At 50.1% G+C, this 27,563-nt stretch overlaps 1 protein-coding gene across 3 annotated transcripts; it reads left to right on the top strand.

Moving 5' to 3' along the window:
• The first annotated feature begins 824 nt into the window (after nt 1–824).
• On the top strand, nt 825–26,514 carry CRHR1 (corticotropin releasing hormone receptor 1). Of its 3 annotated transcripts, XM_048926995.1 has the most exons (13): nt 825–1,017; nt 7,570–7,654; nt 15,686–15,805; nt 17,220–17,305; nt 18,337–18,443; nt 18,813–18,933; nt 19,213–19,366; nt 19,668–19,728; nt 20,600–20,672; nt 21,767–21,852; nt 22,526–22,661; nt 22,847–22,888; nt 24,254–26,514. In XM_048926995.1, exons 1-13 carry the CDS (start codon nt 973–975, stop codon nt 24,392–24,394), a joined length of 1,257 nt encoding a protein of 418 aa, XP_048782952.1. In that variant the 5' UTR covers nt 825–972; the 3' UTR covers nt 24,395–26,514. The 3 variants fall into 3 exon arrangements, with proteins under 3 accessions (XP_048782952.1, XP_048782953.1, XP_048782954.1); XM_048926996.1 differs by lacking the exons at nt 825–1,017; nt 7,570–7,654; nt 15,686–15,805; nt 17,220–17,305 and adding an exon at nt 17,432–18,045; XM_048926997.1 differs by lacking the exons at nt 825–1,017; nt 7,570–7,654; nt 15,686–15,805; nt 17,220–17,305 and adding an exon at nt 18,056–18,168.
• The last annotated feature ends 1,049 nt before the right edge of the window (nt 26,515–27,563 follow it).

Raw genomic sequence — 27,563 nt, 5'->3', positions numbered from 1 at the left:
TGCCCAGAATCTGCCTCAGCTTCACCCACACAGAGATTGATCTAGCACAGAGGTGGACCCAAGAGATGGGGACTTATGGTACATCACCCCAGAAGCTCAGGCTGGAGGCTGCCAGGGGTTGGCACAAGACAGAGACCCCTTCACAACTGAGCCTTATGCTGAAGGGTGTTGTTAGCCCCAGGAACATTGTCCAGGTTCCCCCACATCACCCCACTGCTTTCCCCCTCCCCAGGATGCATCCTCTAAACCAGGGTGCCCTTGTTGGCTGTTCAAGCCCATAACTCCTGCCCCATTGCCTTTGCCCCTTCCACCACCCACCCTATGCAGAACACCGCCCTCAGGAAGGACTCTTCCCCCCATTGACTCAGTTTCTCCTGTTGCAGTCAAATGTCCCCAGCACAGCCCTGCAGCACCTCCATCACAAAGGAGGGTCTTGAAGCCCATTCCCCACATCCCTATGGGAAAGAGGCTGATTCACCAGCCAGTTTGCACAGGGACTGCAGGCTGTGGCAGTGACAGAAGGGAAGCCTCCCTTTCCCCTACCCGTGTGCCAGAACAAAATCCTACGAATGCAGCAGCCCTTCTGCAATCTGCAGCCCGAATCCCTTTGCACGGAGCCACGGGTGCCCACAGCTTCTGCAGGAAAGCCCGAAGCAGCAGAACCGAATTCTGTCTTCGGCGGGGAGAGAAAGGAGAGACCGTGGTCCTGGGGGGGTGCTGAAGGGAGGTGGAGGAAGGAAAAGGGGAGGAGGAAGACGAGGAGGAGGGAAGGGGGAGTGGGAGGCGGTGGGGAGGGGTGCAGCCCATCGGCTGGCGAGCTGAGGGGTGGGCTGGCAGCCGGAGCGGCTCACAAGGAGATTATAAAAGGCGGTGAGTGGGGAACGGCGGACGCACCTGAGCCTGAGGATTTGGAGCCCCGACGGCAGCGGAGCCGGCCATGCCTCGGGTCGCTGGGTGCGGAGGGAGCTAAGGATGGTGCCCGGTCCGCGTCCTGCACTCCTCCTCTTTCTCCTGCAGGTAAGGTGCTCGCCAGACCTTTATCCCAGAAGGACTCTTCTGCCTTCCTCCCCTCGCACTCTGACCCGCTCCGTGTCTCCGAGTTTTCCCTTTCTTTGAAGAAGAAGTCAAAGGGGAAAAGGCAACGCAGAGACCACCGGGGTTCCCCCAGCTCAGCGTGGGCTCTCGGCAGGAGCTCACAGCGGGGAGGTTGGCAGCTGGAGCTGGGGGTTCTTCACCAGGTCCCCCTCCGTCACTGGATGCTCCCAGTGTCACCAGTTTTCCTTTGGCTGTGGGAGGGGGCGGCTGTGCTGGGGGTGTGATGGATGGGGACAGCACAAGAGGAGAGCTTTATTCTTCCCCCTCTTTTATTGATTTCCTAAAGAAACCTCTCCTTTCTCCCCAACCCCCCACCTGCAAAGCAGAAGACTTTCCTCCCTGAATTGCTTGCTTTGGAACTGAAGCCACTGTTAATTTTGCAGCTCTGCACAAAATGCAAATGCTTTGTCAGAAGCAATATTCTTTCCTCCCTGAGGGCTCATCTGTTAAGCAAATGCTCCCAGCCCAAAGCATGAGTAGACCCCAGGCCCCAGGAATGAGAAATGGGAAAGGTTTCCAGTGATATCCTGAGTGGGCACCTAAACACAGTGACCACAATTATGGTTAAACCTCTGTGTCAAGTGGGTTAAAAAAAATGAATAAATGTGCCTTGCTCCCTGCAAAATGCTGTCTCAGTGGCCCAGTTGTGACTGCAGAGTTAAAAGGACAGCAAAAACAGAGTCAGCTCATCCTTTTAGCACCGTTGCAGTTTGTACCCACAGATTGGGTTCTCACAGTGTAAATTTGGCTTCTCCTTTGGGATGAAAAGTTCTCCCTGGGTGAGAGGAGCTGATCTGTGCCTGCTGAGCAGGGCGCCAAGCTGCTGCTGTGTTGCAAAGCTCCTTGCTCCTTTAAGTGAATGGCCCCAGTCCTGTTTTATAAGAGCTCTTTCTGCAGTTGTGTTGCCTGGTGCAGGTTTTGCTTGGCTCTGATATGAGAAATGAAAGTGGGATGAAGTGGGACCTCTCCCCCCCCCCCACCCCAGGTTCCCCCTGTCATCACAGGGACAGTGTTGGCAAAGCCTGCTTTGATAGGAGAAGGGTCTGAGATGGGGGAATATGGAGCAAAGGTGGGTCACAAAACCAGCCCAAAGGCTCTGGGATGAGGTTCCTGTGCTTTCCTAGAGCCCCCAGGCTCGAGGGCTTCTCTAGCTGCTCCCATGTGTTCTCCAAGCATGGTGGCATTGTGAAGATGGGGCTGAGTTCTCCAAACCCTTCCAGACTTTGAAATCACAAAAAAGCAGCCTGAAGAAAAGAAGGCTGTGGGGAGACCTAGTTATGGCCTTCCAGTATTTAAGGGGAATTTATAATCGTGAGGGAAATCAGCCTTTTACACGGGTAGGTAGTGATAGGACAAGGGGGAATGGTTTTAAACTAAAGGAGGGAAGAGATTTAGATTAACTATCAGGGGAAATGGTGAGGTGCTGGAATGGGTTGCTCAGAGAGGTCGTGGATGTCACATCTTTGGAGGTATCCAAGGCCAGGGTGCGTGGGGCTCTGGGAAGTCTGGTCTAGTCCTAAATCTAGCTGCTGGCAACCCTGAGTGTGGCCAACAGATTTGGAACCTCAGGTCCCTTCCAATCCAAATCATTCTATGGTTGATTGGTTTGTCCATCTTGCTGTGCAAGGGTGATGGACAGACGATGAGACAGGCAGCCAAAATTGCTTCAGAATACTCTCTGGCATCTTGCACATCATTTAAACAAACCAAGCAAGTGGCTGAAAAAGAATGAGTTCATCTGCAGTGGTGTCAGGAACTGATGGCATTACTGGGGCTGATAGTAAAGGAAAGCCAAGATGTGATGGTGGGGGGTGGTTTCCCCTCTTCCTTGACTCTCCTTAATAGCAATAAGCCTAAAGCCAGCTTCCCACCCTTTGCTACGTAGGATGTGCTTCTGACTCTGGGGATCTCCTCTGTACCGTGCTTTCTTTAAATGCTGGAGTTGATGCAGTGTGTGTGAGCTCACCCCTGTGGTTTCACATCTTCAATGGAAAACTGAACAGGAATTGCACGGCTTGTTCCCAGAATAGCTGCTCTATTGCCATAGAATGAATATATAGAAATGCAGGGAGCGTAGCCTGCAGAGAAGGCTCAACCCTGCCCTAAAATACAGCCCTGCTCACCAGATAACCCGCACAGAGCTGGCTCAGAAGTTGATCCATTGCCTTGGTGTGGTTGGGGTTTCCCCAGCTATGAATAGAGATAAGCATAGAAAGTTAGAGGTGAGTTAAATGGCAGGTGCTCAGCCCAGGCCATTGGCCCTCAAACCATGAGGGAGGACTGCGGCACAGATGGGGGCAAGAAGCCTCCAAGCCCCAAAGTGAAAATACTTGAATTCTCAGAGTTCCCATATTTAAAGTTTGTAGGGAGTTTCATACAAACACTTCAGGAAAGCAGTTCTGTGCATGTGCCCATCTCCTTTAGCAGCCTTTTCTCTGGCCCATTCAGATGCCTTAGGAGCTGCTTTGATTCCCAGTGTCCCCTACACCAGCTTGTTTGTCTTTTTAGCTTCTACCATCCGTATGGTATCATTCATTTTTTCACCTGTCCCCCCAAAAATCCATGTCCCCTGTGATAGATAACCCAAATTGAAATTATTTACATGAAGCAAGAGATTAGAGTGTAATCCAGGAAACACTTTAATTTCCCATAAATCAGGCTTTACAGGCATTCACTTAACCCTGATTGATATTCTTTTGTTATGTTCTGCATCCAGCGTGCTCAGGGAGGCTCCAAATGTAATAAATACTCACATTGAAGCTTCTGTCTGCATGGGGGCAGGGGCTGGCTCTCTAGCATGGCTAAACTCATCAATTCACATGTTTTAATGCCAGGTGGAAGCGTTAGCACAGTAACATCAGCCATAGGAAAACCCCTCCTGGGGTTCTTGCTTTAAGCATCGGTCTGTCTGTACATAGGGATTCCTTCAGGAGGGATTTTCTTCTTCCACGCTCACTGAAGAATGAATGTGAGTTGTTGCTGCAGCCTGGCAGGGAGCCCAGCTGGGCTGGGGAGCAGCAACGGGGGTGGAAAGGGTTCCTACAGCAGGAACACCTGCAGGGAGGATGCTGCTGTGGTTGAGCCATGGTGAGCAACCATGGGCGCATCCTCATGAGAAAGGCAGCCTGCAGAGTGGCTTGAAACCAAATTTTGGAGGCACCTGACTGGGAGAAGAGACCATGAAAAGTGTCTCCAGAGGGGTGTCCCTCCGGCTCAGCTCCTGTCACCAGGTGGTACCCACAGGAGGATGTGACACCCTTCCACCCAGCTGCCCTCATCTTGAGGGTTTTCCTGCACTGACCAAACCAACCAAGCCACTCCTGCTCCTTTCTCCTTACAGAACCCCCTCCAGCCCTCCCAGGGGTCTCAGAGGCCATCACCACCCATCCATTAGTCCTACTGACCTCTCTGTGCAAAGCCACTGGCTCGCATCCTGCTGATTGCTCTGCTCTCCAATTACAGCTCTGCCAGCCGTGGAAAACCCAAACCCTGACTTAGATTGCTAATTAGACTCCGAACCATCTCTTTCGTTGCTCTGAGCTGTCTGTCAGCCCTTCTGCCATGCAGATCCGATCTTGTTTAAAGCAAGATCTCGAGGGGGAACAAGCCTGTCCCTGGGTAGTATGGGACGGGGGGGGTGATGTTTGACTCAGATGTTAACATATTAATTAATATCTGTGGATTGCTTCGGAGAGAGAAAGCACTGCAGGGGAACATTAATTCCTAATTGTTGTTAATTGAATTTTGCTGCTAGGTCGGAGGCAGGTCAGAGAGACAGATGCCCTGTGCATATGCCTGTGTGTGTGTGTGTGTGTGTCAGTCAGAGCTTGCTCCTCACACTCGTATCAGCACTGAGCATCCTCAGGCCGATGCTCCCCAAAAACCCATGCAGCTCAGAGCTCAGCTGGTGGAATGTGATGCAAACAACCTACCCCATGCTGTGCAGCAAAGCCTGAACAACCCTAGGCAAGTTGTCCCAAGTGCCTCAGTTTCCCTTGTGACCCAATTTGGATCTGTTGAGGGTGACACACTGACCACAGAGGGTGTTTGCAATGCAAAAGGGGCAGAAATGATGGAGCAGTGTCACTTTTTGGTGTCTCAGCTGTGTTCTGCAAGATCCAGGCTTAACTAAGTATTCTCAGTGTCAGCTGTGATGCCTCCAGGTGTGTGAAACAGAGACATTAGTATAGGCTGGAGGGAGCAGTGCTGAAGCCGTGGTTGGCTGCAGGTGATGGAGAAGCTGCTCCAGCACAGAGCCATGCAACTCCTGGCAGAGCATCATGCTCATAGGAGTACGCCCTGGCAGAGCAGGACCTCCGTGCAGAGCAACTGCTTCTGCAAAAGCAGATTGCTTACCTTCCCCTGCGCAGCTGAATGCTCAGCTGAAGCGCTCTGTGATTTTTGGCAGCCTAAAAGAGATCACAAAGGTTTTTCTTTGCTGCAGAGCAGGATTGGCTGTACTCTGTGTCAAAGCAAAAGCGGGAGGGCTGAGGAAAGGGGACGTTGGGGTGTGTGTGGCTCTGGCTTGGCCAGGCTGGGACCTGCTGGGTGCCATGTGGCAGCTGACAGTGGGGATGCAAGGACAGAGCTCTGACCTATTCCTTCCACAAAGCCTGTGGAGGGGTTAAAGCAACCTGCAGGGGACAAAGCACACACGAGAGCCTGACCAGCAGGGTACTAGGATGCTTTTGGCTTGTGCAAATGCACCTGGAGTCACCACCTTAACACTGCTAGCAGTGTGGCTGATGGGAGCAGGTTAAAAAAAAAAAAAAAAAACTGTTTGTTTTGTTTTATTTGGAGGATTTGTTTATTTATTTATTTATTTTTGCCATTTTAGTCCATTTTCAAAGTCTGTCCAGAGCCGACTTCTGCGTTCCATCGCTCCATCCTCACCCCTCTAGCTGTAGCTCAGCCCATGCTGCAGCTCAGTGCCAAGACCTCTCCCTGTGTCTGGAAGGAGGATGGGCACTGCCAGGCTGAGCAGGCTGTGATCAGCACCATCACATCCAATTAACGCTTGCAGGCCTGTTCAGTTGAAATCATTTCAGTTGAAATCATCCCAACCCCTTTTGGGAAGAAACCTGGAGTCCCAGCTGCCCATGCAGTGAGCCACAGGTCTGGCAGGTACCAAGGCAGAGGGGATGAACCTCTGCAGCCCAATTACCCTATCTCTGGATCTTGGGAGCTCTCATGGTTGGGGTCGTGCTTCACTAGCACTGATCCCAGGGCCCAGCCTTACTCAGGGCATCACTGGGTGTGGTGGGATCCTGCAGGACTGGAGCAGTGGGAGCCCTTGCAGTGAATGCATTTGGGGCAGGGTTGTGCTGCTGGATCCCATGTGCCATCTGGAGCAGTCATAACAAGGGAGCTATTCTCAGCTCTGTTTGTACGTCTGCCTGACATCTCACTTGCTGTCAAAACCAGCTTCCCAAGGCAGTAAATAGTTGTTTGGAAAAGAGCAAGTGGGTGCCGAGCTTGTCTCCCCATCTGAATACATCCTGTTCGTGCTTCAGTAGAGTGCAGGGGATTTCTGGGCATGCCAGCACTGAGGGACGTAGGGAGCATGCATCTTCCCTACCCAGCTTGATTTTGAAGGTAAATGGCACACAGGAAGGGAGATGGGGCACTGGAGAGTAGCCTGGCCATGGGGAAGGAGTCTCCTCAGCCTTGCCTGCTGCTGGTGGCCGTTCTCTGAGCGCGGGGACTGACCTCTGCCATCCCTCATTCATCCCATCCATTCATCGCATCCATTCATTTGCTCCTGCCAGGCAGGGCTGAAGAGGTCATTGCAATCTCTGCCAGAAGCCATCCTTCAGCAGCAGTTTATCCGAAATAGCTCCCCAGGCAGATGGAGTCAGTGGTTCTCACTTCTAGAGGAGCTGCAGAGCCACTCAGGAGCTGTTCTGGAGAAGCATGTGCCAATGGGATTGTTTGTGGTCAGTGTTTCCCCATGCAGGGGTAATGGCAATGCTTGCAGACAAGCCCTTCTCCTTGAGAAGGCTTCCTCCCCACCCTGTGGATCAGATCCCCTTAAGGATGCATATTAGCATCTTCCTGCTGACAGCTTACAAGGCTGTGATTTTAATAAGGTATCACAAATCTGAACGTGGTGTCAGGCTCATCATGTTTCCTCTGCCTGCTCTTGGGATGCAAAGATGCTAAAAGTGGTGATTAAAATGCTAAACAGGAGAAACTGAAGCTCAGCAGGGGCTGTGCAGGGCTGCAGCATGGGTCACTGGGGGAATATTTGGGGAAGAAGAACAACGGGTGGGGAAAAAAAGCAGATAATATGAGTCCCCAAGACTGGAAAAGCAGCCCTGTAAATGGGTGCATGCAGATTTGGGGATGACACCCATCAAGACACAGACAAGCTCAGATCAGACCCACCTGCTGCCACACCTAGGAGGGAACAGAGGTGTGAGGAAGCTGTATGTTGCTTGTGAAAAGCTGTTCCATTTGCCTCTCCCCATGCAGGTGTTTCTCCTCTGGGATAGCCCCATTGCAGCCTCCATCCAAGAGCAGTACTGTGAGAGCCTGCTGCCCACCACCAACCACACAGGTGAGTGTGCTGTGTCCTCAGCTCATGCTCAGGGCACGCGGAGGCAGAGGTGGCCAGATGAGGGTGAGCCCCTTTTTGGGGGTGGGAATGTGCTGAGGCTGCATTGCAGCTCTGTGGTGAACACTGCATCAGCATTTTGCAGAGTGTCAGTTGAGGCAGGTAGAAGATGCAGAGCTCAGGAGAGCTAAAAATAGGAAAAATAAATGTGCTTTGGGCTGGAGGAGAGGTGAGCAAAGAGACACCTGCTCTGTTCCTGCTGCCGTGCTGCCCCTTCCCTGTTGCACCCAAGGACATCAGGAGCCAAAGTGGTCCTCAGTATTGACTGCCCTCTGCTAATCAGGAACCATTGTCCCCTTTGTCTGCACCTCTTCACCATGCCCAAAGGTGACAACAAGAGGCTGTGGCTTTCTGCAGACATCAAGTCACCAAAGCAGCACGACCATGATGTGTCCAGGGCTCAGCTGCCCTCTGTTCCCAGTGCTCCCCGTGTTGTGCCACTGAGCACTGCTGGGGACATGGAAACAGCTCTTAGGGATGTGGCTGGGATTGGCTCAGCCAAGCTGGGTGACACCAGCAAGGTCATGGGCACTTCTTTCATATCCAACAAACCCTGCAAGGGTTTGTACCCATCTAGGTCAGGCCCACAAAGCATTGTGTATTGTCCTACATTAAAGATGTGATTTAGATGTCACCACAGCAGTGACGGATCTGGGTTGGAGATGGGTCTGGGGGGAGGAACGCTGGCTGAGGGAGAGGAGCTTCCAGGCAGTAGGAGGAAGGTCCTCCCTGATCCAGGATTCTTCAGAACTTGTTTTTCAGTAAATGACAGACGACTGAGCATGCATCAAACAATTGCCCAGCTTGACCTGGTCCCTGCTCAGCAGAGCATCTTTCCATCAGGATGATGGATGTCTCCCTGCCGCGCCACTCCCATTAGCAACAACATTAAAAAGTCCTTTTTAAACAATTCCAGCTGGGCACTGGCTGATTCAGTGCCTGGATGTTTGGCAGAGTCCAGTGCGCCTTAGCAAGGAGCATCCCCAACCTGAAACATGGGGGTAGAAAGCCAAGGGTAAAGCAAGGCTGGTGGTAGAAATGGAAATGTCTGCATGTCTTTGTGCTGGGGGATATGCAGAGGAGAAGCCTGGCCATCACTCATGGGCTTTGCTCCCTGAAGGTTTCATTTCTCCACGAGGTGTTTGTCCTTGGCCAAGTTAAGCAGTGATAAATGGCATTGGTTTTCTGTGTCTCTGGCTCTGACCCATGCATTGTGAGGAGCTCCTCCAGACCTTGCTGTGATGGAGGAGCTGGCCCATGGCACAAAGCATGGGGCCTCCTTATGCTTAGCTCATGGCTCCTATCACCTCTGCTGTCACTTCCTGAGCCCGGGATAGAGAGAGCAGGGAGCATTTCCAAGCAGCAGGCACTGCTTTTTGCAGGCACTGGACTTCCTTCCATTGGGATTTATCAGTGCAAAGCCATTCAGGAACATTAGGCATCCGTCACTCTGGGATGGAGAGCACAACAGGCCAGGCTTTAAATCTGCAAAATCTCTGCCAACCTGCCTGTCTTGCATGGGTAACTCTATCGATATGGGATGGGGATGGTGCACGTGAGTGTTGCTCCCTGCTCAGGGAGGAGGCTTAGCTGAAACTAATTGTCCTATGCCTGTTGTTTGGCAAGTGGAGCTCAGCGTCAGCCCTCATCCTTGGGGTCTGTTTAAGCCCTGCCTGATTTAGGCAGCAGTTCTGAGGACGAGATGTTCACAAAACCGGCAACTTTGTTTTGAGGCTATTTGAAGCGGGGATGATGCTACTTGTTAGGATGATGCTAATGGGAATTGCAGCAAGGCTACAAGACTTAATTTGTTAATGTCTGCATAACTCTTGGGAAATGGCACGTGCTGGCAACACGAGCCCAAGACTCCTCCAGCACACAGCACATTGGGCATCAGCTGGATGCACAAAGGGGCTCTGATATGGCATCACTCTTCCAAAAATCATCCCAGCCCACGTTCTCACCCTTCTCACACTGCCAGTCAGTTTGCTACTAAATTTCATACTTCTTAATGAGGATGCAAGGCTGGGTGGTTCCACTGCTGGTGCTCTGAGATGCGTGCACTGAGCTGCAAAGATCTCTGCTCAGAGCAGAGAGGTGCAGAAAGATGCAGGTGATGCTCACTGGGCAAAGTCCTTTGGTGTTCAGCCTCATTCAGGCTCCTGCATAGGCATGATGGTCCAACTTACTATTGTAGGCATCAGCAGTGCCTCTCAGTGAGTATCCGTGCACTCAGATTGGCTGCTCTATTGCAAAGGCTGTTTTTCTGTTTGCTCCTCCAAGTAGAAATCATATTAAGCTGGACTTGAGACCAAGAAGGTGCATTAGAAGCCAGGTCAGCTTGCACCTTCAAACACCTGGAAACCAAAAAATTAAGCTTAATTCAACTTAATCAAAGAGAAATAATGAAGATAACCTTGTTTGGGGTTGAAAGGTGCCTGTCCTGAGGGCTCCCAGCCTTCAGATTGCTGCAGAAAGCAATTTACCTTCCTGATTTCAGTTCCCTGGGGTCTGTACACAGCTGCTTCTCCCCTTGCCACAAAGTTTTTGCAGAGGGATGAGGTCATTTTGCCCATGGGGACGAAGCATCCCGCTGTCAAAAGAATGCTTCTCACTGCAGCCTTTGCACTGGGAAGGAAATGGGAGCCTGAGTAGATGGGGAAGCCTCCTCCTAACTAACAGGTGAGGCATTTCCAGAGCAGCCCAGCAGAAAGCACTCGAGCAGAGCAAGTGCTTGAGGGGTTATTTTGCCTTTCATGCATTCAGGCTTGGATCAGCCCAAGGAGTTGGCACCCAATTGCTAATAGCTCTGGTGCTTCTGGCTGCACAATTCACTTCTTCAAGCTGTTAAATTGTTATCACAGTAAATTGTTATCCTTAATCCCCTGTGCGCGCCCAGAAGAGATCGAGAAGCACAGCTGATTCCTTCCAGGAAAGAAGTGATTCGGGCCACTGCACATTCACCTAAAGCAAAAGGAAGTGACACCAAAGCTAGGCAGAGCTGAATAAAAATGTGTGTTTGTTTGTTTTTAAAATACTTGAGCTTTCTTCAAGGGGAGAAGGGAGCATCGCTTTGCATTCAAATAAACAAATTGAGCTGGGGCAGATATAGCAAAAGCCTGGGGTTGAGAAGCACGGAAGGGCTGTGGGCAATGTGAACATTTTGTTGCGTGTGCTTTGCAGAACAGGTATGGGGACAAGTTTTGCAGGGGGTGACACTGGGACCAGGAGCCTTCTTCCCTCTCCAGTTCCACACCAGTGGCACTGCGACAGCCGTCCCTGCCCTGTTGCAGCTCTTCTATTCACTTGCTGCCTCCCCAGGGGAAGAGACTGGAATTTAAATTCATAAAGGTCAAATTCACAACATCAGCGCCTCTTCTCCCTTCAGCCTGGTTGGCATCTCTCCTGCTGATGTAGAAATACTAATAAAAGGGCTAAAGAGGCAGCAAGGAGTCCTGGCAGGGACTCAGTACTGATGGAGAGCAGCGATACTGGTGCTGATAAATTTGTACTCACCTATATGGAAAAATCACAGTGTTTTAAGTGTATGCAGGTATTGATAAAGCCATTCTGCTTCATCATCTGGGAAATGGGAATGTCGATAGAAACTTGCTTCTATTCACATGTTTGTCATCGTGGGAGAGGGAAGACGGTGACAGTTTGAGGTTTTCTGGTAGGAAGCAGAGTGTTAGCACATCTCAGTGCTGTTAAACTGCACTTTGGACTGGATGCTGTAACATCCCTGCCAACTGCTGCACTCTGTTTTCACCACATTACAGAGGAAACCTTTGCCAGCGAGGGGTTGTGCTTCCTTGCTCACCCAGCACAAAGACCAGGGATGCTATGGAATAAAGCTGACTGATACCCTTGGAAATAACACAACAACCACATCGTGTGTCGTATCAGAACAAGATACGGCCCAAACCAACCCACTCCATTATATAACCCATATGTATATGGAATCCCAACACACTAAGACAGTCTCCATAAGTTTATCTTGAAGCTGTCTCAGTGCTGATGTAGCATGGATGCATCCCATCAATAGCAAAAGCTTGGCGTGATGCCTCCTGTTTATCCTTCTCCAGAATAACAGCAAAGACCCAAGGAGATGGTCAGTGAGCATGAATAGCAACAAGCTGAAAATTTATTACAAAGACACTTAATTGGCCCGCTTAATTATTTTTTTCGTTGAGGATCGTGCAACTTGAATGCCTGGGTGGATTTCTGGGGATTTTTTTTTGAGGACTGGACACTTACAGAAGTAAATAGGAACATCCAACACCACCCGAATCAGTGCTGAAGGTAGGGAGTGAGCAAGGATCAGGTTATTTTGAGACAATTTCAGTGTCCCCAGCCTGGTTAAGTATTTATCCTCAACTCAAAGGGAAGGTGAATAACTCCACCACCCCAGTTTCAGCCCTGTGTTAAAGTACATTGCCCACCAGTGCTGTTTCACTCACTGCCTCCAGCGTTTGGCACCTACGCTTCATGGACATGTCAGAGCCTTTACATAAGAGCATTGTCACCAAGGCTCTTGGTTTGGGGACAGTGAGGTGTAGAATTGCTCTTCCTGTTTCACCAGTGCAGTGGAGCTGCCTGGGAGGGATGAGTGATGCTTCATGGTGCTGTGTACCCCCAGATACTGGCTGCAGTGAGTACATTCTGGTTAGATGTAGACACGGAGCCCAGGTTGCTAAATACAAGTGCTGCAGAAGGAACGTCCCTTAGGAGCTCAGGGCTTCAGCCTGCATGAGAAACAGCCACTGAGGCCATCAGGGATGAACAGAGATAGTTGTTGTTGAGTAACATTTCCAGATTGGTAGAGATATGAGCTAACGCATCTCAGCTGTTACTCAGCCTCCTGAGATACCTTGGATAAATAGCTGCATCACTCAACATAAGGACAAGTGTGTGATTCAGCTTCCCATCGTCTCTCCTGCCCCTTTGGCGTTGCATGAACTGAAAAAGGCTTCATCTGCAGTGCAGCTGTAGCACTGCTGGGGATTCAGCATCCAGCTGAGGCACTGCATGGCTGCAAAGCTTTACTGGGGTGTGAGATGGGGATGTGTTCCCCAACACAACTCTATCAGCACAATCTTTGCTTGAACAAAGCAATGATTTGATGGTACAAAGTACAAACCTGGTCCAAACCTCCTGGCGCTGGCTTGCAGCACTACAGCCACACGTCTGGTGGTGCTGGCACAGGGTTGATGTGCTTTGCCCTCTTTACGTTTGTTCCAAATCTTTTGATAGATTAGCTGCCAGGCTTCATACGTCTGCATGGCTTTATCTTGGAGCTGTCTCAAGCTTCTGTGAGCAGCGCAGGCAGTGATAATGCCATGTTCTATAGAAGCAGCAAGGATATTGCTATAGTTATCCTGATGCAGTTATTGTGAAGTAGTCATCTCAGTGTAAGTCCCTGGAAAAGTACTTCTTTCTTCAGAAATGCTTTACATTACTTCAAAGCAGAAAAACCCATAAGGAAATAGGATGAGAAGGGATTTGAGTGGCTCCCCTGGTGCCACATTCTCTGTCTGAAGACAGGACCAGCTCTCTCCTACCCTAGATGCTGTATTTCTAAACAGAGTAAGGGAGCAAAATTGAGGGAGTTGGATGCAAATATTTATTGACCTTTCTTGCTGCAAAGACCAAAGCCAACAATGCTGAGGAAGCTGGAGCAGGCAGCTGCAGAACCTGGGAGAATAATCCCCTGCAAATAGGATGGGCTGCAAAGCAGATCTGAATGCCTTTAGCACTGATGCATATCATTTCCAAGCTAAGCAGTGCTCTAAATGCTGGGAGACATGTGCCACTGGGGAACATCTGGAGCAGACAGTGTGATGGGCAAAGGGGACAGCATAGCCCCCATGGCACCTTCTTACTGCTTTACTTAACCCTTCCCCAGATTGAGAGTTTTTCTTCCCTACATGCTGGAGAGAAGAGCATTTCTGAGATTCAGAAAGCGGGAGAGATATTTTAGCCTCCCACTTAAAGTGAAGTGCCAAGCAACACTGAATCAAGTGCTTTGGAGAAAAGTGGACATGTTACATCCAAACTTGAGCAGAACTGTAACCAAACAATGCCACTTTTGTCTGACCACATAATTTCCATGAGTTTGTCACAGGTTTTGTTACTGATGGTTCTGCAGTGGTTTTGCTTTACTGAGTGGAATACGTTGCTGCCAGTCTATGGCTCTGCTGACTTGTACTTGCTGAGCCTTGTTTGGCCCTCTGAGAACAGCACAGCCCCTGGGATGCAGGAAGGGAAACTGAGGCACAAGAGACCAAGAGAAAATAGCACTTGTGCTCAATCCTGCTGTTCCCAGAGAGAGTTTTTGTCATCGGCACTGTGCAACTTCCATTTGCCCATGCTGGGTTATTCCAAATTAATCTTTCATGCTCCAGGTATTCATGTGACTTCTCACCTAGGTGGATTCCCAGGTGACTAATAGGGAGAGCACTCACAATTCAACATTGTCCTCAGTGGAAGCAATTACCAGTTCTCTTTTCTCTATCTGGATGTGCATTATCATAAATTTTTACATAGGGATTTCATTGCCTGTGACCCTCTGTTTCTCTACCAAGTCTGGGTCAAAACACCTGAGGAGCACAACAGTTCCTAATGGATGCAGATGAGACAGACATGCACTCTACATGTGTGATTAAACACTTTTTTTTTTTTTCCTAAGAAAAGCTACATTAAAACAGTTAACATAAAGTTAAGGTTGCTACAGCAACCGTACACATGAAGAAAGCTAAAAGCAAAGGTCAGTGTTAAAATTAATTTCTCACTACCAGCTATGGAAGGCAGAAGGCAGCACTCACCACGCTCGGATGCTTTGCAGCTCTCACACTTGGAGCTTTCTTTGTCTAGAAAAGAGGAATGAAGACAACCCTCCTTTCCTTCACACTGAAATTGTGCACTGAGAATGTCCCAAGAAGCCACAGAGCCAATTCTTCAGATAAGCAATGGAAGAAAATATTCCCCCTTAAAAGAAATACTTTTATCACAATCATCATGCAATGCTTTGCTGTTTTGTTCAGTTGCTTTTCAGCCAGCTCTATCCATACTTGGGAAAGGCTTCTGAACAACAGCCTGCGCTGTGTCAAGTCCTGGTCGAGAGGAAAATGTGTTCTTACACCCAGTGAGCTTCTAATTGGAGGAGGTTGCCTTAGGGAATGACGATGTCTGGCTCTGCACTGGCAGCACAAACAGCTCTGATTCCCAGGAGTGGTTGGGACTGACCTCTGCCCTGCGAGGTCTGCTGCCCATCACCCCTCTGCTGTCTGCTGGGGGTGGCATTGTGTTGATATTGCAGTCACTGCACTTCCTACCTCGCTTTGAGATGGAGCTAGGACACATTTAGCTACAGTACATGTTCTAAATATACACAAATTATACATAAAAGTGCCTGCAATCTGGCCTACCTAATGTCTACATTAGTACACTTGCGTAGCTGAGAAAAGCACACAAGTCCTGCTTGAAATCTGGAGTTTTCTTCCTGGAAAAGGCTGGAACAGACCAACAGGGTGGCTGGGAAGGAGATGTTGGAGCCAGGAGGGCTCGGAGGAGCATCCTGCCAGCACCGGGAATGGGAAAATATGGCTATTGTGAGACCAGATGCCAAAGTAATGTCTGAGGAAATGACTCTCCCTCCTTCACCCTCTTCAAAATATGGGATAAGAGATACTTCCCTTTTTGGAGGACCAGAGCAGGGGACCCCAGGCTCAGGTGGAAAGCTGGGTCGGGAAACCAGGCTTGTGCTGTAACAGGCTTAATCTGAGTGTGCAGGGCAACGATCATGAGTAGGATGGATCAACCAGCTCTTTGGAGAACCTCAGTGCAGAAAGTGTTTAGTGTCTGCCACGAAGCTTTCCTAGGAGCAGAACACACAGCAACCCAACAGCTCCACCGGGACCACAAACCCTCTAGGTCCTGAGACCTCCACTAAACCTCTACCCTTCTCCCCACCAGGGCCTCAGTGCAACGCCTCTGTGGACCTGATTGGCACGTGCTGGCCCCGCAGTGCAGTGGGACAACTGGTGGCTCGGCCCTGCCCCGAGTATTTCTACGGCGTGCGGTACAACACCACAAGTAAGCTGAGCAGCAGCAGTGGGGATGGGGTGGATAGCAGAATGGGGCACAATTGACAGAACATCTATGGGTACAGAGCTTGTTTGGGTGTTCTGTGGGACATGTCATCTAAAAATGAAATAACCCATCATCTCGCATTTTGGAGAAGATGGTTGTATAAGTAGGTGCTCCTTGACAAGCACTTGGGAAGGAGAAGGGAGCCAATGTCCTCATCTGGGTGACAGGAGATGCCCCCATCTGGAGGACAGGGATTGAAGAAGGAGCTGTCCTGCTGCTGGAGGTGGCACTCCGGTCTATAGCCCTCAACTGAGCAGGGACAGAGGGACCTCACTGTTATCTCCTTCCAACACAGGTGGCTGAGATGTCACTGCCAACAATGTGCTGGGAACAGGGGGTGAAGTGGGGGCACTTGGAATACCACCAGAGCAATATGTAGCACACAGATGAGTTTATGACCACCTGAGCACTACTTTTGGTGAAAGAAACATCTCATACCATGCAGAAACCATCAGTTTTTCTGCACCACACCTTTTTATTGCTGTGGAAGATTGCATGCATGTGGATCCTGCTTCACAGTGCCTCCTTGCAGGAGTCTGTTTGCATTAATTCCCACTCATGCCTGCCCAAGGGCTATCCCATCCCTGTCTCATCCTGTTGCCCTGATGAGGCCCTTGGTCTCTCCTGTTAATATTAGAAGCCCAGCATTGCCTTATGCTGATGCTAATCAGAGGCTGCTCCAGGCCTGGCACAGTCGTGCCTTCCTGATTAGCCTTGCCCCTCACTGTCTCTGTTGAGAGGCAAAGAATGCTCCTAATGCAACCAACCCCACACTGGATTTGCAGGTGATTGCTGGAGCAGGTGGAGGAGTTGGACTCATGCTGCTTGGTTGGGCATGAGGGGCAGCGCTGGTGCAGACCCAAAGCATTTTTGAGCAGGTCTGAATCATTCCTATGTAGTTTTAAGCTGTTTGCCTCTGATTTCCAGATTGCTAAAATGAGGAGAAAGGAGCTCTTTCTAAAAAAGTTCAACCCAGGTCTGGAAGCACAAGGATGGGCTTCTGAACTTTCCCATATCACATTTTGGCTCATTAGTGCTCTGGGAGGCCTGGGGCAGCATCTCAAGGGACGGATCATCTTGAAAGCACTTCCCTAAGCCTTGATGCTTTCTGGAAAAGACTCCTACCCTTTCTTTTCTCACTGTAAAGCTTTGTAGAAGCAGGAGTGGCACCCCAGGAATCTGATCCTGTGTTATCTATCAACTGAAGAAATATCTGAGGCAACTTCAAAGAGAAAGATGCCACTTGATATCAGAGACCCCTTCCTTACTGACAATCTTCAGGTCACATCTGGCACATCCATGGGCTTGAGCCCACCTCCAGGCACCGTTAACCCCTCGATGTGCACCTCTCTTTCAGACAATGGCTACAGGGAGTGCCTCGCTAACGGGAGCTGGGCAGCACGGGTCAACTACTCCCAGTGCCAGGAGATCCTCAGCGAGGAGGTAAAACATTGGTAGTGCTTTGGGTTCCAGGCAGAAAGTGAGGAATGGATGAAGGAATTTGGAAGGGCAAAAGCATCCAGGTTAAGGAAAGGCCCAAGAGAGTTCTGGGGCTGGGCACACACCAGCATCCATGTCTATATAAGTGTGTGGGTAGTGTATGTGACTCTGTACTTGATGTACATTTTCATTCCTTTGCAAAAGTAAAACTATTTCTGATTCCTTCCACATTAAAAGGCCAAGAGGGTTTGTAATGTGAGGTCTCCCGGTCCCAGGCTGCATGGTACAGGTCAGCACATTCTCCACATTTATTACCCTCTTCTGCTTCTGCAGCTCCTTACCAGGAGAACAGTACAACACAGACTTCATAACTCCCTGCTGGCAGTGAAATGAAGGAGATATTTAGGAGGCTGAGAGGAATGGATACCAAAAATTATAAGCCTCTGTGTAGGTCAAGCCACCCCTCAGAGCAAAGGAGAAGAGATACAGGCTGCTCACTTGCAGTTGATAACCACCTCTGGTATTTAAGATGCTGATATCTCTTGCCAGGAATAGTTTTCTCACTCAGTTAATTGCTAATTCACAGGTTGGATGAGTGCCTAACAGCAGGAGAAATCAATTAATTTAATTATCACTCATGCCTTCCTGTGATCCCCTGTTCTCTTTGCCCAAATTCATTCCAGCCTCTCAGCTGCCCCCAGGGCTAAAGGGAATGAACAAAGACATCAAGCATCATACTGCCAGTGAGCTGGGCTGAGTTGCAGCAGGGTTTCCCCCAGATGATGGGTCAGGGATGCCCCAGTGCTGAGCAGGGCTGATGTAGGAGCAAGATGTGAAGTGCCCAAGCGCATTGCCTGGACAGCTTTGTATATTTCCTCCCTAAATTAGCCCCATCTGCACTTTACAGCAGCTTCTCCACCAGGAGAGCTCCAATGGGTTTATGCAAACAGGCCCCCAATATGCAGAGCAGCTCTGGGTGGTGGAGGAGGAGGGTTTGGGCTTCCACAGACCCCTTTCTGTCTTCTTCTCCACAGAAGAAGAGCAAGCTGCACTACCACATCGCTGTCATCATCAACTACCTGGGGCACTGTGTCTCACTGGGGGCCCTCCTCGTGGCCTTTGTGCTCTTCATGCGCCTGCGGTGAGAGACTCGACCTGCTGCTGGGGGGATGAGCCTACAGAGGTCCCTTTGGGTGGGCACAGACCTGGAAACCTGGTGTTTTGCTATGTCCCTTCCATAACCCGTTGTTCTCCAGCTGCTCTCCAGTCTCAGAGTTATTTTCTTCCCGTTGCTTTAAAAAGCAATGGCTTATAGAGGCAGAGGGTCCTACTTGGTGCCCTCCATCTCCTGGCTGTGTCATTCAGGGCACAGCCCCAGCATCTCACTATTTGGGTTCCTTTGAAAACAATCAGCTCCACGAAGAGCCTTGTCCTCCCCTGCAGCCCACCTGGGGTCTGTCCCCAGACAACTCTTGTACTCTGATGATCTTTAGACCCCCCCATTTTGCAGGAGCATCCGGTGTCTGAGGAACATCATCCACTGGAACCTGATCACAGCCTTCATCCTACGCAATGCCACGTGGTTTGTGGTGCAGCTCACGATGAACCCAGAGGTGCACGAGAGCAACGTGGTAGGTGGGAAGCTCAAGGATCTTAGAGATGAGGCCACAAAAGCTACTTGAAAGGTCAATAGTGCTGCTTGGTGGCTGGAGAGCAATCACAGCTTATGGGAAACCTGGGCTCAGTTGCTCTGCTGGGGTCTGTGTCGTGTTATGGCTCAGTTTCCTCATTGTAGCATAGAGCTAACGTTGATTTTTACTGTGGCATCAACAAGAAGCAGCCACGGAGATCTGTTTATTGTCTCCTTGAAGTAGTTCTGCTCTTCACTGTGTCTCCTAAACTCTCGGCAGGTCTGGTGCCGTTTGGTCACAGCTGCCTACAATTACTTCCATGTCACCAACTTCTTCTGGATGTTTGGTGAGGGCTGCTACCTGCATACAGCCATTGTCCTCACCTATTCCACTGACAAGCTCCGCAAGTGGATGTTCATCTGTATTGGCTGGTGTAAGTACCAGGGCCTCCCCTACATGCAGTGAGCGATACTCACCCCTATCCTCTGCTCTGGTTTCACCTAATGGCACTTACGGATGTGCTTTAGTGGGCATGGTGGGAATGGGCTGATGATTGGACTCGATGATCTTGGAGGTTTTTTCCAACCTTAATGATTCTGTGATTCTAAACAGCTCCTTTCAGGAGCATGAGAACAGCAGTTGCATGTCCATATCAGCCTGCCCTGTTCAAGAAGACCATCATTGTTTGGTTGCAGTATTGCACTCCTGAGACCTGTCTGTGTGTTCATCTGCAGGTATCCCCTTTCCCATCATTGTAGCCTGGGCCATCGGGAAGCTGTACTACGACAATGAGAAGTGAGCCTCACTGCTCTCCTTCCCCCTCTTTCTCTATTCCAATTCCCTGGTCGTGCCAGGATCCAGCACACAGCAGGCATGGATGTGCTTGCAGGGGATCACATGAGGTGGGGGACATGGAAATGGTGCAAGGAAAAATGATATCCTTCCATTCTTTCTTTTATCCCTCACTGCAGCATGAGCCCTGCCTGCTGCTGCATTTTTCCTTTCAAACTGCAAATGAGATTTTTAAGAAGGGAAAAAGCTAGATTAAGCCACAGCTCTTACGAAGTGTTTGCTAAGTGGAGCTGGGATTTAATCTACCGGTAGAGATATAAACTACCACCACCTGAGCCATTTTCACAGAGACTTGCTAATGGAAGACTTAACAGGAACCTGATGAGTTCATCATGGGGATGGTGGAACTGAAAAGAGCCTGCTCCGATGAATGCAGCTCGCCTTGTTTTGCAGCACTAGTTCTGCCTCGTGACTTGAGCATCCTTATTGCACACAGGAGAAGGAATGATTAACCAAAATTCAACCAGGTGCTCTCAGGATACTGATACTACCATTAGCTCTCATGGGGTTTGCTGGGGACAGAGCCATCTTAGACCTACCTGTGTATGGTTGTCCTTCCTTGCCCCATAGTAACCAGCTCCCACACTCCAGGATAAACCTCCCTAAGTAGTCTGGTGTGTGGGAGAGGCTGTTCCATAGCAGCCACTCTCAGCTACAGCAGCTTAAGTCTTAGTGCCTTCATGCTATGACAGTGACCTAGGGACATTGTGTAAGGGCAGTAGTCAACCTAGATCACTTGTGCTGCAGGCTTGTCCCTGTCACCTCCTGTCCCTGACACCACATGTTCCCAACACTGCCTGCCTTTGCCTTGCAGGTGCTGGTTTGGGAAGCGAGCAGGAGTTTATACTGACTACATCTATCAAGGTCCTATGATCCTGGTGCTTCTGGTAAGGGCAAAGTGACCTTGCTTGCTATATATTAGGTCCTTCCCATCTGTATGTGGATCTGAGTCTTGCCAGCTATGCTGTCCCATGGCAGCAGTGCCCTGCAAGCCTGGCTCCCCTCACTCACATCCAGCTGTGAAGAGAAACATCACGCATGGATCCTGACAACTTGAGATGGGCTAGAAAGGGACTCTGGTAGGGGTGCTTCCATTAGCAGAATCCCACAAGCTCTGATCAGTCTCCCCATCACTGCTGAGGCGTTGTTTGTGTGCAAGCGTGTGCTCTGCCAAACATCAGGAGTTGCCTCAGCCTCGTTCATTGCTCTCTAGCAGTTTGCTCCTGGCCACTGGCTGAGCACCAAACGCTTGATCCTGAGGTCAAACAATTTACTGGGACTTCACTTTCTCAGGAAGGGGCAAATAGGAGCAGAGCTGGCAGGTCACAAGCAGCAGTGCCAGTATCAGATCAGTATTTGCAGGACAAAAGCTGTGCACAAGGTCCCAGCAGCTTCTCCTCCTTCCATGCCCAGTGCTGGGAGAACCCAAGGGGGCATTAATCACTGGCACCAACAGCCTTCCCTGCACCTCGCTGGATAATTGAGCTGCTTTCATTTCCCAGCCCATCAGGAAGCCTGGCCACTTCTAATCTGTCTCAATTGTGCTTAGTCCCAGCACCACCCCCCAATTTCATTAGCGGTTGACAGCCAGGAGAGCAGCTCCTTGCCACAATGGCAACCAATCTCCCCACATCCCTTTGTTTGCTTTACAATCCTCCTCTCCATCCACTTTTTGCTCACACCCCTTCTTCACTTGTCTTCTCATGCACCCTTCAGCCCTCGGTCCTGCAAATAAGCTCCTATATCTTATTGCTGAAGTATATACATAGATGCCCTCTCCCAGGTGAGGAAGAGAGTGTGAATCCTCATGAGAAACAGAGTCCACACATACTGCATCCACTGCTTCTCAGTTCTGAGGTTCACCCCAGGCTTGGTTTGGGTTCATGAGGTGTTCCCATTTCCCTCAGCACATTTCCTCTGCTGTGGGAATAGAGGAGAACACAGGAGAGCAGACACTTACCAGCTGCCCTCTGCTTTCTAGATCAACTTCATCTTTCTGTTCAACATCGTTCGGATTCTCATGACCAAGCTCCGAGCATCAACCACGTCAGAGACAATCCAGTACAGGTAACAGCAGGAATGTAAAGCAGAACTAGGAACCGCCTTAGAATGATGGCATCTCCAATTTGAGGTTACTATATTCCAGTTTGCCAGCTGAAGCCCCACATCCTCAGCTATTGTCAGCTCATCCATGCCATCTGCCAGCTTGTACTGGTGGCTGGGGCTCACCTGCAGGTCCCAACGCAGCCCAGACCCACCAGAGATGGTTTTTCTGGCATTAAGTTACTGGTGGAATTTGTCAGCTTGGCATTGTGCTTATTCCCTAATCAAAACAAATGAGATAGTGAGCCCCTATCCTTCCCATGCTCTCTTGCATCAGCACAATCACTTTTCACAAACCACACTTGTAATCTCATCAGGAAAAGATATCAAATTAATTAGCTGAGGTAAGTTTTTCATAAACCCATCTCGATGGGTGTAAATTATCTTACCCTCCTTAATTCCTTTTTAACAAAGACCTCGCTCAGCCAAGCAGCTCAGCTCAGCAGCTCAAGGTCAGGTCTCTGCAATCCACCACCCATTCTGTATGAGAAGTCAAACAAAGTGCTCAAACCAGCCCAATTATTTGGGGATTGCTTTAGGAAACAGACCAGCTCTGCTCATGTTGGTGCTGAGAGTGGGATGGGAATATTCCCCATGCTTAGCACGGTGGCAGCTCATCTCCATGGTGTCTCCTCAGAAAAGCAGTCAAGGCCACACTGGTGCTGCTGCCCTTGCTGGGAATCACCTACATGCTGTTCTTCGTCAATCCAGGGGAGGATGAAATCTCCAGGATCGTCTTCATCTACTTCAACTCTTTCCTGGAGTCCTTCCAGGTATGGCTCTCAGTTCCAGCTGCCATCCCAGGGCCCAAGGGATGTGGAGGAGCGCATGGTGTGGCTGATGTCTCATTTCACTCCTCCTCCATCCCAAAAATTGACCTCCCCAAGCCTTGGTGTTGCTTCAGAGATGCTCAACCTTGGGGTAACTCCACTGTGACTCTGCATTTGTCTCCTTCCAGGGCTTCTTTGTCTCTGTCTTCTACTGCTTCCTGAACAGTGAGGTGAGCACTGGGGCTGAGGCTGCTTGGGGGGGTCTGTGCCCATCCTTGAGAGGGGCTGCAAGATGAGTTACCCTCAGCTGCAGACACATCCACAACCTCACATTGTACTCACACAGGGAACAGGATATTCCTTGACTCTATGCTTTGTCCTGCTGGGGAGATCTGACAGAAAATGGGAATCGCTTCTCACAGGGAATAGAAAATGTAGTTCCTGCTCCTTCTGGTTTTGTTTGCTGTGGTTCTGTGGGTTTGTTTTGTTTGTTTTTGGTGAGAATTGCCCATGAGCACCCCATGCAAATCAAACACAGCTGACAGCTTCCAGGGCTTTGCTGTTTGGAATACTGTCTCCAGCCTTTACTAATTCTTCCTCCCAGGCTTTGCATTTGTTGTGACTTGTTTGGGCGCTGTGCTGGATTTAACAGAGATGCTCAGCCTCCAAAAATGTGAGAAACTGAGAATTTTTGCTGCCTATCTCACATGCAGCAAGCAAGGCAAGGCTTTGGGGAGGAATTTCAGCTGAAGCAGAACATTTCATAGGAAATATCAGTTAATCACTACTTCTTCCTATTTGGGGAAGGAAAATACACCACTGCAAATGGATGCTTTGGGCATGCATATATGGGATTTGGTGCAGCAGGAGAACCCAGGATCCCATTCCCACATGCATGTTAAAAGAGGCACCTCTCAGAGTCCAACTTAAAACTCAGCAGCAAGCAAAGGAGATGAGACCAGGAGCCGATCCTTTCCCTCTCCTCCTCTTAAATGTTCTCACACCTTCACTGGCTGTGATGCACAAAAGCAACCAGCAAAGCCCCAGGGAACAGCAGCGTAAGTATTTTAAAGCTCCAGAGAAGACGCAGACCCCTCTCTGGGTTATTTTTTAAACTGCTTTTCAGCAACAAAAGGCAGCTGGCAGCATCCTGACATAACGGGCTCAGATGTGCTAAGTATCTCACTGATGCTGCTATTTTTGATGGAAAAGGAAAAGGGTCTGGACGAGAACTCGCTGGTGAGCATCTTGTGTTATGCAGCGTGTGGTCCTGCTATGGCTTCCATCCCAGCTGGGAACCAGACAAGCCACAGAAGTCCCCAGCAGTCATTCTCCTGCCTCTCAGCCCCTCACGCCTTCCACGGGGATATCTTTGTGCCTTTGAACAGCTTTCAGAGCCCTGTTTGGTGCCAGACCCTCAATAGCAGGACCAGGAAAAAGAAAGGAATCAGGAGATCTGTTTCTCCTTTAGGAAAAATCACACAACTCCCCCTTGCCTTTTGCAAGCAGAGCTCAGATAATCCTTCTGCAGCGTGCATAGCTCAGCGTTGGCCAGCTAGATGGATATTAATTGTCCCCTCCTCTGTCACCCCCAGGTGCGCTCGGCTGTGCGGAAGCGGTGGCACCGATGGCAGGACAAGCACTCCATCCGTGCTCGGGTGGCTCGGGCCATGTCCATCCCCACCTCCCCGACCCGGGTCAGCTTCCACAGCATCAAGCAGTCCTCAGCAGTGTGAGGCAGGAGGAGGCAGCTGCCCGACGGGACCCTGCTGTGTGGGTACAGGAGCGGGGTGTGCTGCTTGCAGAGGATGCACGAACTTGCAGTGGGTAATAGGAAACTCTGCAGAAGCTCCTGTATGGACAGGACAGACCTGTAGGATGTGGGACATCTGTGATGTGTTGTTGCCTGCTTGGCCTGGTGTGACCTACTGGGATGGCAGGAGGAATCCAGAGAAGTTGCAGCAGCTGCTCTGTCTGCATCCATCCCAGTACAATGCCCTGTGTCCCAACTCGCCCTGTATTTGTCACTTGTCTGAGGTGACACCAAGACAGGGATGCCCCAGGGATTAATCCCTCAGCTGGGTATGCTGCTCGGGGTGGGCAAAAGCTTCTGAGTTGATGAAGGTGACAGAGAGCCCGGGGCTGATTGTGGACTTTGCTTTACAACGCAGTGTTTTTAAAGCACTGGGGTTATTGGAGCCCCATCTGTCAGCTGATTTCTCCGTGTGAGACAGAGGGCAGGGAGGCTGGACACAAAGTCAGAGCCCCAGGACTCAACCTGGCTCCCTGTCCCTGCTTGGGGAAAGGTGAGGAAGAGCAGCCCTATGGAGATGTGTGTGGCTCTGTCCCTCCCTGCCCTGTTCCCACCAAGCTCGGTGCCAAAGCTGCTCCCTGCCCTCATGTAGAGACCGGGGCCGAATCCCTCCCATGCTGGGATTAAGTGCCTTGGAGGAGTGGCAGCCTCCATCCCCTCACCAGCTCCTGGGCTCTACCATGTCCCTGGTCTACCCTCAGCATCCCATTTCACGTGGTCAGAGAATGCAGCTCTGTGTGCAGTGGAAGATCCATACCTGACCTGAGAGCCAAGCTTTACCCCCCATGAGATGCTCATGCAGTGGGGCTGTGGGCTGAGGCTGCTTTCTGCATCCCAGGGCTTTGCCTCCAATGCCCTGCAGGCTTTGCTAGGAGTCACTTCACAGTTCTGTGCCTCAATTCCACCCTCCCTGTAAAGAACAGCTATAAGTATTTCCCATCCTCGGGAGGTTTAAGCATTGTAGAATTTGTAGGATGAGATTTCCTCAAGGCGCACCACCAAAAGGGAGCAAAATCTCTTTTCCATTAAGGAAAAGAAAGAGGGGGGAAAAAAAGATTCAGGCTAAAACCTTCAGGATCTTTCCTTAAACATTTACAAAGTTCAGCAGTTTGAAGCAAATCCTTTCCATTTGTCTTTCTCCCTCAGAGATTTCCCTTTTGCATGTCTACTGTGCAGCCCAACCCAGAAGTGCCCCCAGTACCATGGTGGGAGCAGCTCCCAGCATCACCCAGTGACCCCCACTGGGACAGTTCCTTCATGTGGGTCAGGCAAAGTTCACCCATCACCAGCAGAAAGTGCCCTTCATCCCAAGTGTGGGTGAGGGAAAAATCACCCTGGAGTTACACAGTGGGAAAACCAGCCGAGCCCATCCTTATTCCCACATGGGCAGATGTGTAAAAATGGTGCAAACCCTAGGGAAATTCCTGAGAAAGCACTGCTTATGGCACAGCCAGAGCCCCTCACAGGCCCCTACCCAGTGACAGAGGGTGACATCCTGCAGGGATGGACTCCCCATGGGATGCTCTGTGTTGTGTTGGGCACTTGGGTAGGCACTAGCTCAGAGCTGCTGGCAATACAGAGAAGGGAGAAACCCCCCCAAGAAGTGTGTTTTCATTGTACATACTAAAGGTGTTCCCACAAGCAATGTGCTCTATGTTCCTTTGGGTTGTTGTTGTTTGTGTTTTTTTTTAAAGCTGTCATTTCTGGTGGGGAAGAAGCTGCAAACTGAAAAGAGCAAAGGGAGAAACCCAAACACGTGTTTGCATTCGCATCGCTGCTTTTCCTTTCTCTCGGTGGTTTGCTCTGACTTTGCTTCCCGTACAGAGAGGTGTGTGTGTGTTCTCAGCCTTCTTTGATTAAAATGACTTTGATTCCTCTCTCAAGGACTTTGGGGGCATCTTTATGGTTTGGAGAAAACACCCCCAGCACGGCCCCTCTTCACTTCCCATCTGGGGGCTTTGTGTGTCCCCAGGTCCATCCCATAGGGCAGAGGAGGGATACAGTTTTCCATGAGGATACTGCAGCATCCCGTTAAAGGTGAGGACCCCCACTATGGGTCTCCCACACTCCCAAAACCAAACACCTCTCTAAATTTTCCATGCAGCATCCTACGCTCTCTCTCACAGCTGAGCTGAGAGTAAAGGTAATATGCAATTAAGCTCCAAGTTCATTTCATACATCAGTGTTTACTAGTGAAATCCAGACACAAACACCTCTTTCTGGTCAAGCTCTTCTGCTGCAGAATTAATTTGCTCATCTCACTCAGCCTTGGAAAGCGCTGTAATTTGGTAAGCACCATGCACATAAATAATAATTACACGTTCCCACTGATTACATGATTGTATTTGAAGTTATCAAGTAATTCTAAGATGAATGACCTGCCAATCGCTGTCTCCTGTGCTCTTGACAAGGTTGCAGCTTCTACAGGCAAGCTTGCATTAACCCTTGGTGTTAGCCTGGGAGAATTTGGGCAAACTGAGGCACGGATTGCACTGTGTCACAAAACCAGATGCTGGGCTCTGCTGAGTGCCATCCTGCAGAAAGCTCTGCTCCATTGCTCCTGCCTGCATCCAGCCCTGCTTCAGGAGCAGGCAAAGCAATGTCAATGTGATGGGGGTTGGTGACCTACTTGGCATCCTACAGCATCCTTCCTCCTGGTGGAAGCAGTGAGAGGTGCCCATCCAGACCCAACCAATGATTCCCCAAACACAATCCCTTTCTGCCCCAACAGGTCCATCTTTTTCCAGCCATTTGCTGATACAACGAGGGGAAGACCCTAATTTACGTGTGCTAGGGGAAGGGTCTCAGCACCATGCCCATGGGGATTACTGCCCACAAGAGTTCCCCTAAGCAGTGACAGGGGGCAACTGCTCAAGACCCACAGGTCTCCTTTCCTGCTCCCTGGATGCTTTGCTTGCTGCCATGCAGCCCTTCTTCCAGGAGCACAGGGGTGGGACACTAGATGGTCCCATTAAGTTCCTCTATGCTGCATTTGTAGCATTCACAATCACAGAAGTGTTGGCATAGCAAAAGCAGGAGAGCACAGGTGAGAAAGCCTCACCTGGATGAGCACAGGTGAGAAAACCTCACTA

This window comes from Lagopus muta, chromosome 25 (assembly GCF_023343835.1).
Source record: "Lagopus muta isolate bLagMut1 chromosome 25, bLagMut1 primary, whole genome shotgun sequence".
In the NCBI taxonomy this organism is placed as follows: Eukaryota; Metazoa; Chordata; class Aves; order Galliformes; family Phasianidae; genus Lagopus; species Lagopus muta.
The sequence above is the reverse complement of the archived record's forward strand: the minus strand, read 5'-3'. Positions and strand labels throughout refer to the sequence as shown.

Excerpts from the sequence above, each read along its gene's own strand:
- CRHR1 (XM_048926995.1), top strand. The coding sequence starts at position 973 with ATGGTGCCCGGTCCGCGTCCTGCACTCCTCCTCTTTCTCCTGCAG. Across the intron at positions 17,306-18,336 it reads AGGAGATCCTCAGCGAGGAG|AAGAAGAGCAAGCTGCACTA; the intron begins GTAAAACATTGG and ends TCTTCTCCACAG. Across the intron at positions 21,853-22,525 it reads TCAGAGACAATCCAGTACAG|AAAAGCAGTCAAGGCCACAC; the intron begins GTAACAGCAGGA and ends GTGTCTCCTCAG.